Here is a 15,248-nt window from a genome sequence, read left to right on the forward strand (position 1 = left end):
GGACCTCCTCCTCCATTAATAAAAACATTGAAAGCACTGGGCCCAGGACTGAGCCCTGCAGTACCCCGCTCGTTACTGCTCCCCAGTTGGAGAAGATCCCATTGATAAGCACTCTTTGAGTCCGATTCTGTAGCCAACTGTGGATCCACCGGATCGTTGTTTCATCTAGCCCACTTTGAGCTAGTTTGCTCATCAGGATATCATGGGGCACTTTGTCGAAAGCTTTGCAGAAGCCAAAGTATATGATGTCCACAGCATTCCCACAGCCTACGAAGGAAGTTACCACAGCATTCCCACAGCCTACAAGGGAAGTTACCTGATCAAAAAATGTGATCAGATTCATCTGGCAGGATTTGTTCTTGACATATCCATGTTGGCTTCAAGTAATCACTGCATTGTTTTCAAGGTGCCTACAGATGGATTGCATTATAATCTGATCTAGAATTTTCCCAGGGAATGACGTCAGACTGACTGGCCTGTAGTTCCCAGGTTCCTCCTTTTTACAGATAGGGACAACATTAGCCCTCCTCCAGTCATCTGGCACTTCACCCGTCCTCCATGATGTCTCAAAGAGAATAGACAGCAGTTCTGAGAGTTCTTCTGCCAGTTCCTTTATTACTCCAGGATGCAGTTCATCTGGCCCTGGAGATTTGAACTCATTCAAAGTAATTAGGTGTTCCTTGATCATATGCCTATCGATCTCAAGCTGCAATCCCGCCCCTTCAGCCTGTACTTCGCCTTTGCCGGGGGGGGGTCAAGTAGGATCAAGTCAAGGATAGCCAGTCCTCTAGTTCCTTTCTCTACTTTCTGTAGGAGGAAGTTATCTGCTACACAAATCAGGAATTTCATGGAGGGGCCATGTTTTGCAGAATTTGTCTCCCAACAAATATCGGGGAAATTGAAATCCCCCATTACTACTACATCATGCTTCCTTGAAACATTGGCTATTTGCTTTTCAAAAGTTTTGTCCTCGTCTTCTCCTTGATTGGGTGGCTGGTAGTAGACTCCGACCACCAGGTTCCTTTTATTCTTTGCTCCATTTATTTTAACCCAGATGCTCTTGATGGGACTACCAAGCTCCTCCTCCTGTATTTCTGTGCAGAGATATGTTTTTTTTTAACATAGAGTGCAACCCCACCTCCCTTTCTGTTCCTCCTGTTCTTTTTGAACAAGCTATAGCCTTCAATTGCTGTATTCCAGTCATGAGAGTCATCCCACCAAGTCTCAGTTACACCTATCAAGTCATAATTTCCCTCTTGTATTAAGAGTTCAAGTTCGTTCTGTTTGTTTCCCATACTCTGGGCATTAGTACATAGACATTGAAGACCATGTGCTTCATAGTCTGGCTGTCTTCCTACATGTTTGTGAAGACTATTATTGCCTATTTTAGTGAATACTATTATTTTACATGCCTAGCAACACCCCTCCTGGGAGACTTGGGATGAAGACAGACATACCTGTGAACAGGAGCAGGTGCTGTGAGCAGGTGCTGTGAAGACAGATATACCTGCGAACAGGAGCAGGACATTTGGTTGTAGAGTGGACTCTGCTCCTTCTCCCCATCTTTCTCCCCACAGGGAAACAAATGCAGCCTGTGAATCAACACCTGATTGCCTCTCCCTCTTGGCTATTCCCCACATGTTTCAGACAGCTGCCCACTTTTTCTCCCCCCCCCCCCATTCAACTGCCTGGCATGTTTATCTGAAGAGATGTTTGTTTAGAATCTGAAAAAAAAATTGTACACTTTTAAAATACTTTCAAAAGTATGTGGAGAAGGGATCATAGCTGAGTGGTAGAGTCCCTGCTTTGCATGCGGAAGGTCCCAGTTTCGATTCCTGCCATCTTCAGGTAGGTCTAGAAAAGAATCCTGCCTGAAACCCTGGAGAGACCCTGCCAATCAGAGTTGACACTACTGGGCTAGATGGACCAGGGGTTGGACTCGGTGTAAGGCAGCTTCTGATGTTCCTAGGGGAGTGAGTTGGCTTTGTGACTGACACGGGCACAAGCCAATCGGTGCTGTGCACGGCTCTGCCTTGAAAATGGGAAAGTTCACTTCGTGAGTAACAAAAGAACCAACCCATCCACATTGGACAAATCCAGATTCTGCAAAAATCAAGAGAATGGCGCTTGATCTGAGTGAGAAGAGCTGACTAAGCGTCTGAAGTGCTGCTCTTGGTTTGTGTTGGCTGCAGGTTGCACCAGACGCTGGGCAAGTGCCAAATGCACCGGTGTGTCAACAGTACCAAGTTCCTGGTTGCCAAAGGCTACTGTGTAAAGGTGAGATCCCCCCACCTCTCTCTGGGCCAGTTTGCATGACCAAGCCGTCCACCGTGGCGTATTTAAGCTGTGGCGTCAGTGAGAGGCAGTTTTGAATAGTGAAGCCGCAACTGCGGCTTGTTATGCCATCTGAACCCGGTGGGGGTGGGTGGCTGGTGTGGTTAACAAACCACCCAGAACCCATGCACTCTTTTGAGATTGTGGGTGGTTTGTTAACCAGTGCAGCCACCCACCCCCACCGGGTTCGGACAGCCCAGCAAGCTGCAGTCCTGGCTTCGATATTCAACAGTTGCCCAGCACGTGCCTTGGCTTAAATAAACCACAGTGGGCTGTGGTGATCAGGGGAATCTGGTGTCCCTCCCTGCCCTAGTTCACATGACACAACAGCCCACCATGGCTTAATTTACCCACGGGGGCTGTCGTGTTGCACTGGGCGCCTGCCCTGCCATGTTGTGCGAACCCAGGCAGCAGGGGCGGTTTGAGGGTTAGACAGCCCTCAAATAACCCACGGCTTGCTTTAGGGTTATTTGAGGGCAGTCTTACTCTCAAACAACCCCTGCCACCTGGGTTCGTATGACACAACAAGCCACGGCAAGCCAGGCACCCGGCAAAATGCGACAGCCCCCGTGGGTAAGTTAAGTCACACTGGGCTGCTGTGTTGTGTGAACCAAGGGTGTGTGTGTGGATGTGCGTACGTATTGGATCCAAACATATCTACCCTGCCCATTTACATCATGATTTAAAGGTCATTCCCAGTGGTATAGTAGAGTCAGGGCTCAGAGGACGCAGCACCCACACTTTTTTTTTAGCAGTAAGCTGACTGCATTTGCTATCCCCACCCCCAGTCCCTCTTTCCTCTGAGCTTAGCTGCAATTCTCATAGCAGGTGGGGTGAAATGAATGTTTCTAGCAACAATATGTTGTTCCATGTTGTCATGTGAAATATTTTTGAATGGGCAATTAAGACCTGTTAGCTTTAAGAAGACCTGCTCCGGGTGATAATGAAAACTGTCAGAACTGGTGCGTTGATATGGATCAATGCAGCTGCCTGAATGGTTGGACTCTCTTTGGGGGCGTGGCTATGGAGACCATCATGACTGCCTGCCTGCACTTCAAAACTAACCACTACCCCACTGTATCCCCATTGGGGCGGGGGGAAGGCATTGCATTCCAGACCTTTGGCTACTGAGTTACTTGGCCATGTGGCATCCCCTCTGCTCCTCTCAGATGTCAGGATTCAATCTGGATCAAACGGAGTCCTCCATCAGTCAGAAACACAAGGAGAAAGCCCACAAAGAGGTCTCTTCTTCAGCCTACATCTGCCCTGAGGGTCTGGCATCAGTCAACCATCAATACAACCTGGTTAGCGAAATATACAGGTACCCATTTCACAGGGCTGCCAAACTTGGGCTCCTTCACAGATGTGGCTCAGCCATCTCTTAGCAAAGGCTACAGCCCTTGAGGACTTATCTAGACTTATGGGGGGGCACATAGGGAGCCAAGCCACATCCCTTCCTGTGTCAACATGCATGGCAGGGCATCAGGTCCTTCACTCCAGCTTTGGGCTGCAGGGACATTGTTAGGCCTGCGCCCAGGGGACCCAGGCCCAACCCTGTTCCCCAGGGCCCTGGGTCTATTCCCCCAAGTGCTGAGCGTTCCGTGGTGCCAACAAAAATTTTCTCTTTCTCAGCTTAATTGCCACACAGGGGACAATTTTCAAGGGAGACTGCAGCCAGGGAGGGAAGGGTGAACACCCCCTGCTCCACATGCTCCAACACTCCCCCCCCCCCCGAAATCTTTGCCTGTGTGGCAATTACTCTTAGGGGGAAAGAACACTTTCCATTGGTTTGAGATGATCTGGGGCAGGGTGCAAATGAACAGAATATGTTTTATTTAAGTTGACGTGGATGAGGAATCAACTGTAAATATTTCTGCATTTGCATGTGCGGATAGCCTTCTGGCTTACGCACTTCTGAGTCCCCTGGGCCTGGGCACCGGCTCTTTTCAGCGGCTAGCAGCACACCTGGCTGGTGTCCGGGGTCGGCATCCCTGGGTGCCTGTCGAGGCCCCATCTGCCTGAAGAGGAGCCACTGCCAGCCCTGGTGCCTCCTGGCCCTCTTCCTCCTTGCTGTGGCTGCCCGCTCGGATCACACGAGCAGTGGCAAGTGAGGGGATGGAGCAGCTCTTTCCATGCGCTCTGCACTCTCCCTGTGGGTGGGTCTGGCAGGAGAGGGCCAATGAATCGGCAGTGATGGTGAGGCAGCAGCAAGGGCGTCTTGCTCAAGCCCCCCCTGCAATTGCCCCCCAAGCTCTGCTTCGCGGGCTGCCAATTGCAGGGGGATGTGCTGTGCAGCGTACAATGATGTAACGTCATGCTAGTCCAGGGGTGCAGTCCCTCAGGCCCAGGGGCCAAATCTGGCCCTCCAGGGCTCCTCAGACGGCCATGCCCCCATCCCCCCCCCCGCCACTAATCGGGGTTGGAGGTGAGCGTGCAAAAAAGGCCAGGGGGCTGCCCACCCCTGCACTACACCATGGCGCAGAGGAAGGGAAGCTCTGTGAGGTCTGCAAGCAGTGGAGGCTGGTGGCTCCGATGTCAGTGGGGTGGCAGATCCACTCCAGGTGTGCCAGTTCTGACTGGTTCTGGCTGAAACCCAGAGAGGATTCACTGCCCCACTGACATGGGAGCCACCAGCCTCCACTGTCTGAGAGTGCTCCTTGTCAGGATGAGTCTTCTCAAAAAGTCCTAACTGTTCACAGCTGGCCAACTTGAGCTCTGATCCCTCTTTGCTCTGGAAAAGTCCTCTGCTGTGTTCTTCAGCTGTTTTTGTCATGACCTTGCTGCCTGCCTGGAAATGGAGAGCAGACCAGGATAGGCAACAGCTTACGAGTCGCGGGTTCAGGTGAACATTGGTGCCTTCCGGCTCCCTGGTTCTGTCATATCTCCATCCCTGGGCATGGCTGAGAGCAAGGGGGCTGCCATCTGCCATCAGCGATAGGGTGGCCAAAGCAGAGGAAACTCATGGCCAAAAAAGAAGACAAAAGAGGACACCAATTTGCATATCCCCTGCATCTGCAGTGTATATGTATTGGTGCAAATTTAGAAATAATCGCTATCATTTGAACAGAAATATAGATGACATCTCACCACAGTGGGGAAGACTGACCAGGTGACCCGTATGTGCCTGCTCAGTCTCCTGCCCAGGTGCCAACTGTGGATGGGCCACATTAAGGCTGCTCCCCCTCCTCCTGCTTCTTTGGCTTTGGACTGGACACCTCTTCAAAGAGGGCACCTTCAAATAGAGGACGGTCCTCTGTCAGCATTCCAAAATGGATCTGTAAAGTAGGCCACCCCGCCACCCGAACATGACCTCTTTGCTTCGTTTCAGCTTTGGGATCGTGCTATGGGAGATTGCGACTGGCAAGATCCCCTTTGCAGGTGAGGCCCAGATGCGACAGGGTTCGGCTCTTTCAGTTGTGGGAGGGGCAGCAGTATGGTATCCAGATTGATGACAGTGACTGGGACTAAACTCCTCTTCTGCTCTTGGAGGGTGAGATGAAACTGAAGAATGTCCATCCCCAAAGCTAGGGGCCTGAATCGTTGGGTCCTGTCATGCAATTAGTGGTGGAGAGGTCAGTTCTGAAATGTAGGGACGCAATATGACAATGGAACCCATTAGAATCATAGAATAGTAGGGTTGGAAGGGGCCTACAAGGCCATCGAGTCCAACCCCCTGCTCAGTGCAGGAATCCAAGTCAGAGCATCCCTGACAGATGGCTGTCCAGCCTCATCTTGAATGCCTCCACTGTGGGAGAGCCCACCACCATCCTAGGTCATTGGTTCCATTGTTGTATTGCTCTAACAGTCAGGAAGTTTCTCCTGATGTTCAGCCAGAATCTGGCTTCCTGTAACTTGAACCCATTATTCCGTGTCCTGCACTCTGGGATGATCGAGAAGAGATCCTGGCCTTCCTCTCTGGGACAACCTTTCAAGTACTTGAAGAGCGCTATCATATCTCCCCTCAGTCTTCTCTTCTCAGGGTAAACATGCCCAATTCTTTCAGTCTCTCTTCACAGGGCTTTGTTTCCAGTTCCCTGATCATCTTTGTTGCCCTCCTCTGAACCCTCTCCAGCTTGTCTGCATCCTTCTTAAAGTGCGACACATTACTCCAGATGAGGCCTAACCAGTGCTGAGTAGAGGGGAACTAGTACTTCCCGGGATTTGGAAGCTATGCTTCTATTAATGCAGCCCAAAAGAGCATTGGCCTTTTTTGCAGCCGCATCACATTGTTGGCTCATATTCAGCTTGTGATCGTCAACAATTCCAAGATCCTTCTCGCTTGTAGTGTTGTTGAGCCACATATCCTCCATCTTGTAACTGTGCGTTTGGTTTCTTTTTCCTAGGTGCAGAACTTGGCATTTATCCCTATTAAATGTCATTCTGTTGTTTTCTGCCCAGCGCTCCAGTCTATCCAGATCACTTTGAATTTTGTTTCTGTCTTCCAGAGTATTAGCTATCCCACCCAATTTTGTGTCATCTGCAAATTTGATCAGCATTCCTTGCACCTCCTCCTCCAAGTCATTCCTTAAAATGTTGAAGAGCACTGGGCCCAGGACTGAGCCCTGCGGTACCCCACTCGTTACCTCTTCTCAATTGGAGAAGGTACCATTGATAAGCACTCTTTGAGTCCGATTCTGTAGCCAACTGTGGATCCACTGGATCGTTGTTTCATCTAGCCCACTTTGAGCTAGTTTGCTCATCAGGATATCATGGGGCACTTTGTCGAAAGCTTTGCTGAAGTCGAGGTATATGATGTCTACAGCATTCCCACGGTCCACAAGGGAGGTTACTTGATCCAAAATGAGATCAGATTTGTCTGGCAGGACTTGTTTTTGACAAATCCAGGTTGGTTTCGAGTAATCATGGCATTGTTTTCAAGGTGCTTCCAGATGGATTGCTTTATCATCTCCTCCAGAATTTTCCCTGGGATTGATGTCAGACTGACTGGTCTGTAGTTCCCAGGTTCCTCCTTTTTACCCTTTTTGAAGATAGGGACAACATTAGCCCTCCTCCAGTCATCTGGCACTTCCCCTGTCCTCCATGAATGCTCAAAGAGAATAGACAGCGGTTCTGAGAGTTCTTCTGCCAGTTCCTTTATTACTCTGGGATGCAGTTCATCTGGCCCTGGAGATTTGAACTCATTCAAAGTAATTAGGTGTTCCTTGACTATATGCCTATTGATCTCAAGCTGCATCCTGCCCCTTCAGCCTGTACTTTGCCTTTGCCAGGGGGGTCATAGACGCTCTTTTGGGAGAAGACTGAGACAAAGTAGGAACTGAGCACCTCTGCCTTTTCTTTGTCATCTGTTATCGTTTTGCCATCCTTAATTAATAGCTGAACCACCATTTCTTTCCTCTGCCTTTTACTATGCACGTAGCTGAAGAAAGCCTTTTTGTTGTTTTTAGCATCCCTCGCTAGCCTCCGCTCGTTCTCAGCTTTAGCCTTCCTGACACCATCCCTGCAATTCTGTGCTAGCTGCCTGTACTCTTCCTTTGTTTCCTGGCCTTCTTTCCACTTCCTATATGTGTCCTTTTTTGTTTTCAGGTCATCCCTAAGCTTTTTGTGAAGCCACATTGGCTTCTTCTGTTGTCTTCCACCTTTTCTTCTTGTTGGAATTGTTTGTAATTGTGCCTTGAGAATTTCCTTTTTCAAAAGCTCTCACCCATCTTGGACTCCTTTTCTCATTAGTGTCGCTTGCCATGGGACCTTACTGATCATTGTTCTGAGTTTATTAAAATCAGCTTTCCTAAAATCCAGGGTTTTGACTACACTCAGCTTTTGCTTCCCTTAGAACCAAGAACTCAAGTACAACAGGTTGCTTTCCCCCAGAGTTCCTGTAACTGCTACTTTATCCACTAAGTCATCTCTGTTGGTTAGGATCAAGTCAAGGCTAGCCGATCCTCTAGTTCCTTCCTCTACTTTCTGTAGGAGGAAGTTATCCGCCATACAAGTCAGAAATTTCCTGGAGGGGCCATGTTTTGCAGAATTTGTCTCCCAACAAATATCGGGGAAATTGAAGTCCCCCATTACTACTACATCATGCTTCCTTGAAACATTGGCTATTTGCTTTTCAAAAGTTTCGTCCTCGTTTTCTCCTTGATTGGGTGGCCGGTAGTAGACTCCGACCACCAGGTACCTTTTATTCTTTGCTCCATTTATTTTGATCCAGATGCTCTCGATGGGGCCACCAAGCTCCTCCTCCTGTATTTCTGTGCAGAGATATGTATTTTTCACATACAGTGCAACCCCACCTCCCTTTCTGTTCCTCCTGTTCTTTTTGAATAAGTTATATCCTTCAATTGCTGTATTCCAATCATGAGAGTCATCCCACAAAGTCTCAGTTATACCTATCAAGTCATACTTTCCCTCTTGTATTAAGAGTTCAAGTTCGTTCTGTTTGTTTCCCATATTCTGGGCATTAGTATATAGACATCAAAGACCATGTGCTTCATGGGCTGGCTTTCTTCCTACATTTGTCTAAAGACTATTATTGGGCGCTATTAGAGCTGTTCTCTCCATTGCAGTGCATGCGCCTACGTCTATTGTTACCCCCAACATTACATCTCCCTTCCCCGTAGGATTCAGTTTAAAGCCCTCCTGATGAAGTTCTTCATGCTGTGACCAAACGCATTCTTCCCAGCTTTTGTGAGGTGCAACCCGTCCCTTGCCAACAGCCCATCTTCCAGGAAGTATAGCCCGTGGTCCCAGAATCCAAATCTCTCTCGTCGGCACCACCTTCGTAGCCAGTCATTCACCCGGAGTATTTTTCGTTCCCTTTCTATCCCTCTTCTAGCTACCTGGGGAGGTGGTGGGCTCTCCCACATTGGAGGCATTCAAGACGAGGCTGCACAGCCACTTGACAGGGATGCTCTGGCTTGGATGCCTGCATTGAGCAGGGGGTTGGACTTGATGGTCTTGTAGGCCCCTTCCAACCCTACTGTTCTATGATTCTCTGATCATGGCAGCCACTGTAGCTACTCCCTCAAGAGAGGCCAAAGCTTCAGACAGCTGTGCTGATACAAATCAACAAACCAGTTCTAGCAGGTTTCATCTCCACCAGGAGCAGGGCTTTTATCAGACTTAATTGCCCATTCAAGTCCAAGCCATTACAACAAGGAACAAGATATTGTTGCAGGGAAAACTCATTCCCCCGCAGCTACCGTGAGGATTGCATCTAAGCTAAGAGGGAACAGGGAGGTCTGTGGGGCTGGCAATGACGTCAGCGTCCCTGCCAAAGAAAAAGTGCTGGTGCTGCATCCGTGTAAGCCCTGGCTTCACTATGCCGCAGCACCCAGCCCTTGCACAAAAGCAGATGTTGCATGTGTTACAGTTGGGTGGTCTGATGCAGACATTTTCAGATGCTTCCCGAGGAGGCTGTCCTCTACTGGGGACTGAGTGCTGGATCTTTCCTAGAATGACCTTGGAGGACTCCGAGCCTCCACACACATGCGGTCAGGCGTTCCCTTTGATATTGGCAATGGAAGGGTTGAACTTGCGGGCGGGTTGCTTAACCGCTCCCCCACCAGTGGAAAAAGTGGAGCTTTTCCACTGCAGCTCCGTCCTATGGAGTTTGAGGCAGGTTTGCAAGATGAAATGCATCACTAGAGCTCTTTCCCTGTGTGTGGAGAACATTGCAGCAGAGGCGTGGCGGGCAGGGAATTCGTTACGCCAGCCTTCCCCAACCTGGTGTCTTCCAGATGTGTTGGGCTTCATCTCCCATAAACCCCAAGCCAGCATGCCAGGGGCTTATGGGAGTTGTAGCCCAACACATCCGGAGGGCACCAGGGTCGAAAAGGTTGGCTTACACACACACTCCATTACTTCTCCCCTGAAAATTGCCCCCTCCAGAACAATTTTGTCAGCAGTTGCATTTAATGTTTAATTGTGAATGTGATTTAGGGGGCTATAGCAGAGGGGGCGATGGAAAGCGGAGCCATTTAGAATCATAGAATCATAGAATAGTGGGGTTGGAAGGGGCCTACAAGACCATTGAGTCCAACCCCCTGCTCAGTGCAGGAATCTAAGTCAAAGCGCCCTGACAGATGGTTGTCCAGCCTCATCTTGAATGCCTCCAGTGCGGGAGAGCCCACTGCCTCCTTGGGTAGTGGGCTCCATTGTCTAACAGTCAGGAAGTTTCTCCTGATGTTCAGCCGGAATCTGGCTTCCTGTCACTTGCGCCCATTATTCCGTGTCCTGCACTCTGGGATGATCAAAAAGAGATGCTGGCCTTCCTCTCTGAGACAGCCTTTCAAGTCCCTGAAGAGCGCTATCCTATCTCCCCTCAGTCTTCTCTTCTCAAGGCTAAACAGGCCCAGTTCTTTCAGTCTCTCTTCACAGGGCTTTGTTTCCAGTCCTCTGATCATCTTTGTTGCCCTCCTCTGAACCCTCTCCAGCTTGTCTGCATCCTTCTTAAAGTGCGGTGCCCAGAACTGGACACAGTACTCCAGATGAGGTTCCTCCTCTCCCTGACCTGTTTCCATTCCAGCTGATCTGTATAAGAACTTTGTTATGGTGCCTCCATTTTCTTGTTTTTCTCTCCCCCCCCCCATCCCTCTTTCGTTTTGTGTCATTCCTTTAATTGTAACCCTGTCCTGTTTTTTTTACTGATTTGTAAACCATTCGGCTGAAGAGCAGGGCAAAAGTGTTCTCAAAAAATAAATAAATTAGGCTGTAAGAGCAGGGAATGAGACTAATCTTGCTGTGTACGGTGAATAACCCAGGCCACCTCCCTGTCCCTGTGCTTATCACCTTAGGCTGTGCTTCAGAGGAGATCTATGAGAAGGTTTACAAGCAAAGATACCAGGAGCCACTGAGAGAAGATTGCCCCCGCTACCTGCAGGACATCATCAACCAGTGTCGGGACTTTGAGCCTTCTAAGCGCCCATCTGCTGAAGGTACTGTAGGCTTGGCCTGCAGTAGGTTGCTCATTGGCATGCCACAGTGACTAAAGCAAGGGTGCAGAACCTAAGGTCCAGGGGCCGCATCTGGCCCACCAGAGTTCCAATACGGTCCTCTGGTGTTTGCCAGATGGCTGCACCCCCTTCAACCTGGCCCCTCCCCCTTTCCCCTGACCGCATATAATTTCATAGAATCATAGAATCATAGAATATTAGGGTTGGAAGGGGCCTACAAGGCCATCGAGTCCAACCCCCTGCTCAATGCAGGAATCCAAGTCAGAGATTTGATGATTTCCTGGTGTTTGTGCAGTTTTCCCCTCATTCTAAAAGGTTGAAATGCCTGTCCTAAGGCTGAGTTACAGACAGGAAGAGCTTTAAGCAAAAATAGGCTGGTGTTATTTGCATTTTGGGCCTCACCTCTTTTGCCTTTGACTCTGCTCCCTTTGCCTTCAGCCCCATCCACCACTGGAATTCCACCCAAGAGCTTATCTGAAATGAAATTGGCCCTCAGGTTGGAAGAGGTTCAACGTTCCTGCTGTAAAGACTCACTTGGAGTTTCGTGCTGTTCTGTATGGACGCTGAACTTATATTGTAAAACTAAAATATGGTTGGGGTTTTGGCCCCTTTTGCCTTTGGCCCGCCTACCACTGGAATGCGTCCTCTGAGAGCGTCTCTGAAATTTGAATTTGGCCCTTGGGCTGAAAGAGGTTCTGCACCCTGGGCTAAAGGGATCCAATGCATTGTACCCCCTTCTTGCCCCCACACTGGCAAAGGTAGCCTCCCATGCCTGCTTGTTCAGAAGACCAAACTGCAAAACAGAGATTATATACAGCTAGGGATGTATAGACTGTGTAAAATCCGTTCTGTCTGTGTTTCGTGGATTGTCAGGTGCCTTTTGTTCCGTTGTCCGCCCACAGACAAATGTGATTTTTTTTTTTCGTTGTGCGGAAAAATATGCAAATAATTGCATAAGTATTTACCTAATTTACCTTAGTATGTAACATTTAGTGTATTGTCTCCCATTCCATTCAATGTTTCCTCAGCAGAAACATATTTTCCTATGAATTTATATGCGTAAATTTGGGGAAAGTAAAAAAAATCATCCAAAAGTCCACGGACTCTGCGTGGCCTGAGGGGGTCGCTCCACAGCGGATTCTGCAGGTCAGATTCTTAGAAATCCGAGCCTATTTTAGTCCATCTTGAATTTCTCCAGAATCCCTATAACACAGTCTCAGCCTCAATTTTTGGAATGTCCTGTTCTGAAAGCCAACTTACCTTTTGTTCTGCAGGAATAGTGAACCAACTCCTTGTTGACGAACATGGCAGCACGGACAGCTTGACCACATGAGAGGGAATTGTATTGGTTTCGGAAGAATGGCTGGCACTCTGGTGTGAATTTACCCAGCGATATGCAGTATTTAATGCAGTCATTAACAGCATAAGTACACTAATTTGCTAGAGCAGTTGACAATGTTCATGATTTTAGAGTGGGTTTTCCTAGCTGTGTTAAGATACAGTGGAGGCCACCCTTTTTGCTACTAACAGAAACTAACAGACAATGTAGAGTAGTTGCTTTGCACGGGCTGTACTTTCTGAACTGATAAGGACGCCCTTCCTCGGCAAAGGGGGGGGGGCAGTGTGGGTGTGCTTCCTGTCAGTTTCCTAACTCAGTGAGACTTCCCCTATAAAATCCTGAGCAAATTGGCCTGCTCACCTGTTCTCATCTGAGGGAAGGTGCACCTCTTGCTCAGATAACCAGCCCCGTTGGACGGTGTCTGTCACGTCCCTGGGAACCGGGGTGACTGAACTGAGAGTTAAGGACATTTTTCTTTGCTTTTATTCTCTGCATCCATTTACCATCAATAAACTCTACCATTCTTTCACACAAGTGGACGTGAGTCATATTGGTATCCTTGAATCTGGTTAGTTTGGGTCCTGGTTGGACCAGCCCCCAGTTTAAGACAGGAATCTTGGATGTCTTTGTGAAAAGCCAGAACTTGTTTCTCGTGAAAGCCACCAAGCCCGGTGTTTCCCTTGCCTGCACAACCACACTGTCCCCCTGAAAAGTGACACAGGCCTGGCCATCTTTTCTCTTTTTGACCCAGAATGCCCTGTGGCCAGGGCAAAGAGATTCTCTGGACCATTTGTCAGCCTGGCACCCTGCCACAAACTTCTATTTGGTGGGCACCCTTGTAATTAGTGTTGCAACAAATGATTTAGGAAACTTGTCTGCCAGGTGCACAGGGCACTGCAGGTGGGGGCTGGAGTAGGCACCCAGCATTAGTGTGAACAGGCCCTTCTAGCACAGGGTGCAGAACGTATCTTTGTTGGGGGGCTGGATTGCCCCCCACCATCCCTTCCACAGGCCAGATGACATCGGTGGGTGTGGCTGTGACCACTGACATCACTGCCTTGCCCCCAGCCCTTCCTTTGTGCTGATGGGAGGCACAGACTTCTGTGCTCCCCCTGCTCCCTCCCACCCACCCAAGAAAGGGACCCAGCCAGCGCTGAGGTCAGTGGGGATTCCCTCCCTGGAGGACCCCAGGAGCCTCCATAGGCCAAATTTGGCTACCCAGCAGCCCAGATAAAGCCCACAGGCTGTGGGTTCTGTAGCACCTCAACCATCCCCTGGCTAACACAAAGGGCCAAACTTGACAAGATATTAACTGCATGCTTTTGTTACGTAAATAGCAGCCAAGACCATTGGAGGTGAGGAGGGGAAGTTTAACTCTTTCTCTCCCTGTTCTGAAGCTGCTATTTGCATTTCGAGGGAGGTTCCTGCTGGAGCATTCCCTTGAAATGCAAATAGGAGCATTGCATGCTAATTGGGTGCTTAAGCACCCATCAAGGGCCTTTCTTGGTGATGTTTTTTCTCTCCCTTTTGTTTTTGTTGTGAGTAAATCTTTCTCTCTCTCCCTCTCTCTCCTCCCTCTCTTGATGTGCACACACATCAACTGAATGAAAATGAGGAAATTGATTTATATTATTATCATATTGTTCATGCCATTAATCAGAGCAGGGCCAAGGGGTTTTTTTTTCTGCATTAAGGGAATTAAATTAAACGTTTGTTGTTGACCCACTCCCACCCCCCTCACTCCCATCCCATGGCATATCATGTACTGAGCAGCATTAAATGATCAAAAGTTAACTGCAATACTGTTTTTACCTCCCATTTTTGACTGCCACTGCTTTATTTCCTCCCCTTTAAGACTATGCCTGTGCCCTTAGCAGCCAGTGGAGAACAGGAGGATCTCAATCCTGTCCCCTGCAATGTTGACTGTTTCCCTTCCATCTCAGTATACCTACTGCAAAAGAGCAGGCTTCACCATTACAACTGCAGCTTATGAGCCACTTAAAGTTGGGGGGGGGGGCAGAAATGGTTTCCTTTATTAAAATGGGCATTGCTTTCTAAGTCCATCAGTCAACCCAATATGAATTCCAGGTCCAATGTTTCCTCTTTCAAATTTCCTAGAAGTATGGAGTGGGATGTATATTGACTTTATAGAACCTTATGTTGAGGCCATAGTTGGAATTCTTGTGTACAGTTCTGGTCACCTCAATTTAAGAAGGGTGTCATGGAACCAGAAGGGGTGTTTAAGAGGGCATCCAAAATGACTGAAGGGCTGGCGCAACTGAACTATGAGGAAAGGCTAAACTATTTGCTGCATTTAAGTTTAGGGGGGTACAGCTAATGAAGGACACAGTAGAGCAGCCTTCCCCAACCTGGTGGCCTCCAGATGTGTTGGGCTACAACTCCCATAACCCCATTGGCTGGGAATTATGGGAGTTTTGGTCCAACACATGTGGAGGGCACCAGATTGGGGGAAGACTGCAATAGAAGGTTATAAAATTATGAATGATGTGTATGTTTTCCTTTAAATTAATTTTCCAAATACAAAGACTAACAAAAAATTACATCAAGTTTAAGTCTAGTTCTTGACAGCAGGTACTGCACTTAACATGTGTTTTTTTTTTTTACCTGTATATGCAACATATGGGTGGGACCCATTGGCTGCT

The 15,248-nt window shown here is 48.6% G+C and overlaps 1 protein-coding gene across 2 annotated transcripts in view; it reads left to right on the plus strand.

Annotated features, from left to right (window-relative positions):
- The window catches only part of MLKL (mixed lineage kinase domain like pseudokinase), a 31,477-nt gene extending 17,095 nt beyond the window's left edge, over positions 1-14,382 (plus strand). For both annotated transcript variants that reach the window (XM_084812195.1, XM_084812196.1), the window contains exons 7-11: positions 2,193-2,277; positions 3,504-3,655; positions 5,663-5,712; positions 11,088-11,228; positions 12,521-14,382. In XM_084812195.1, the coding sequence (XP_084668321.1) occupies positions 2,193-2,277; positions 3,504-3,655; positions 5,663-5,712; positions 11,088-11,228; positions 12,521-12,579 (487 nt within the window). In that variant the 3' untranslated portion in view covers positions 12,580-14,382. The remainder of the gene's footprint in view (positions 1-2,192; positions 2,278-3,503; positions 3,656-5,662; positions 5,713-11,087; positions 11,229-12,520) is intronic.
- Positions 14,383-15,248: the final 866 nt, after the last annotated feature.

Source organism: Heloderma suspectum, chromosome 8 (genome assembly GCF_057233095.1).
Source record: "Heloderma suspectum isolate Gila_16-S chromosome 8, 16-S_ref, whole genome shotgun sequence".
NCBI lineage: Eukaryota > Metazoa > Chordata > Lepidosauria > Squamata > Helodermatidae > Heloderma > Heloderma suspectum.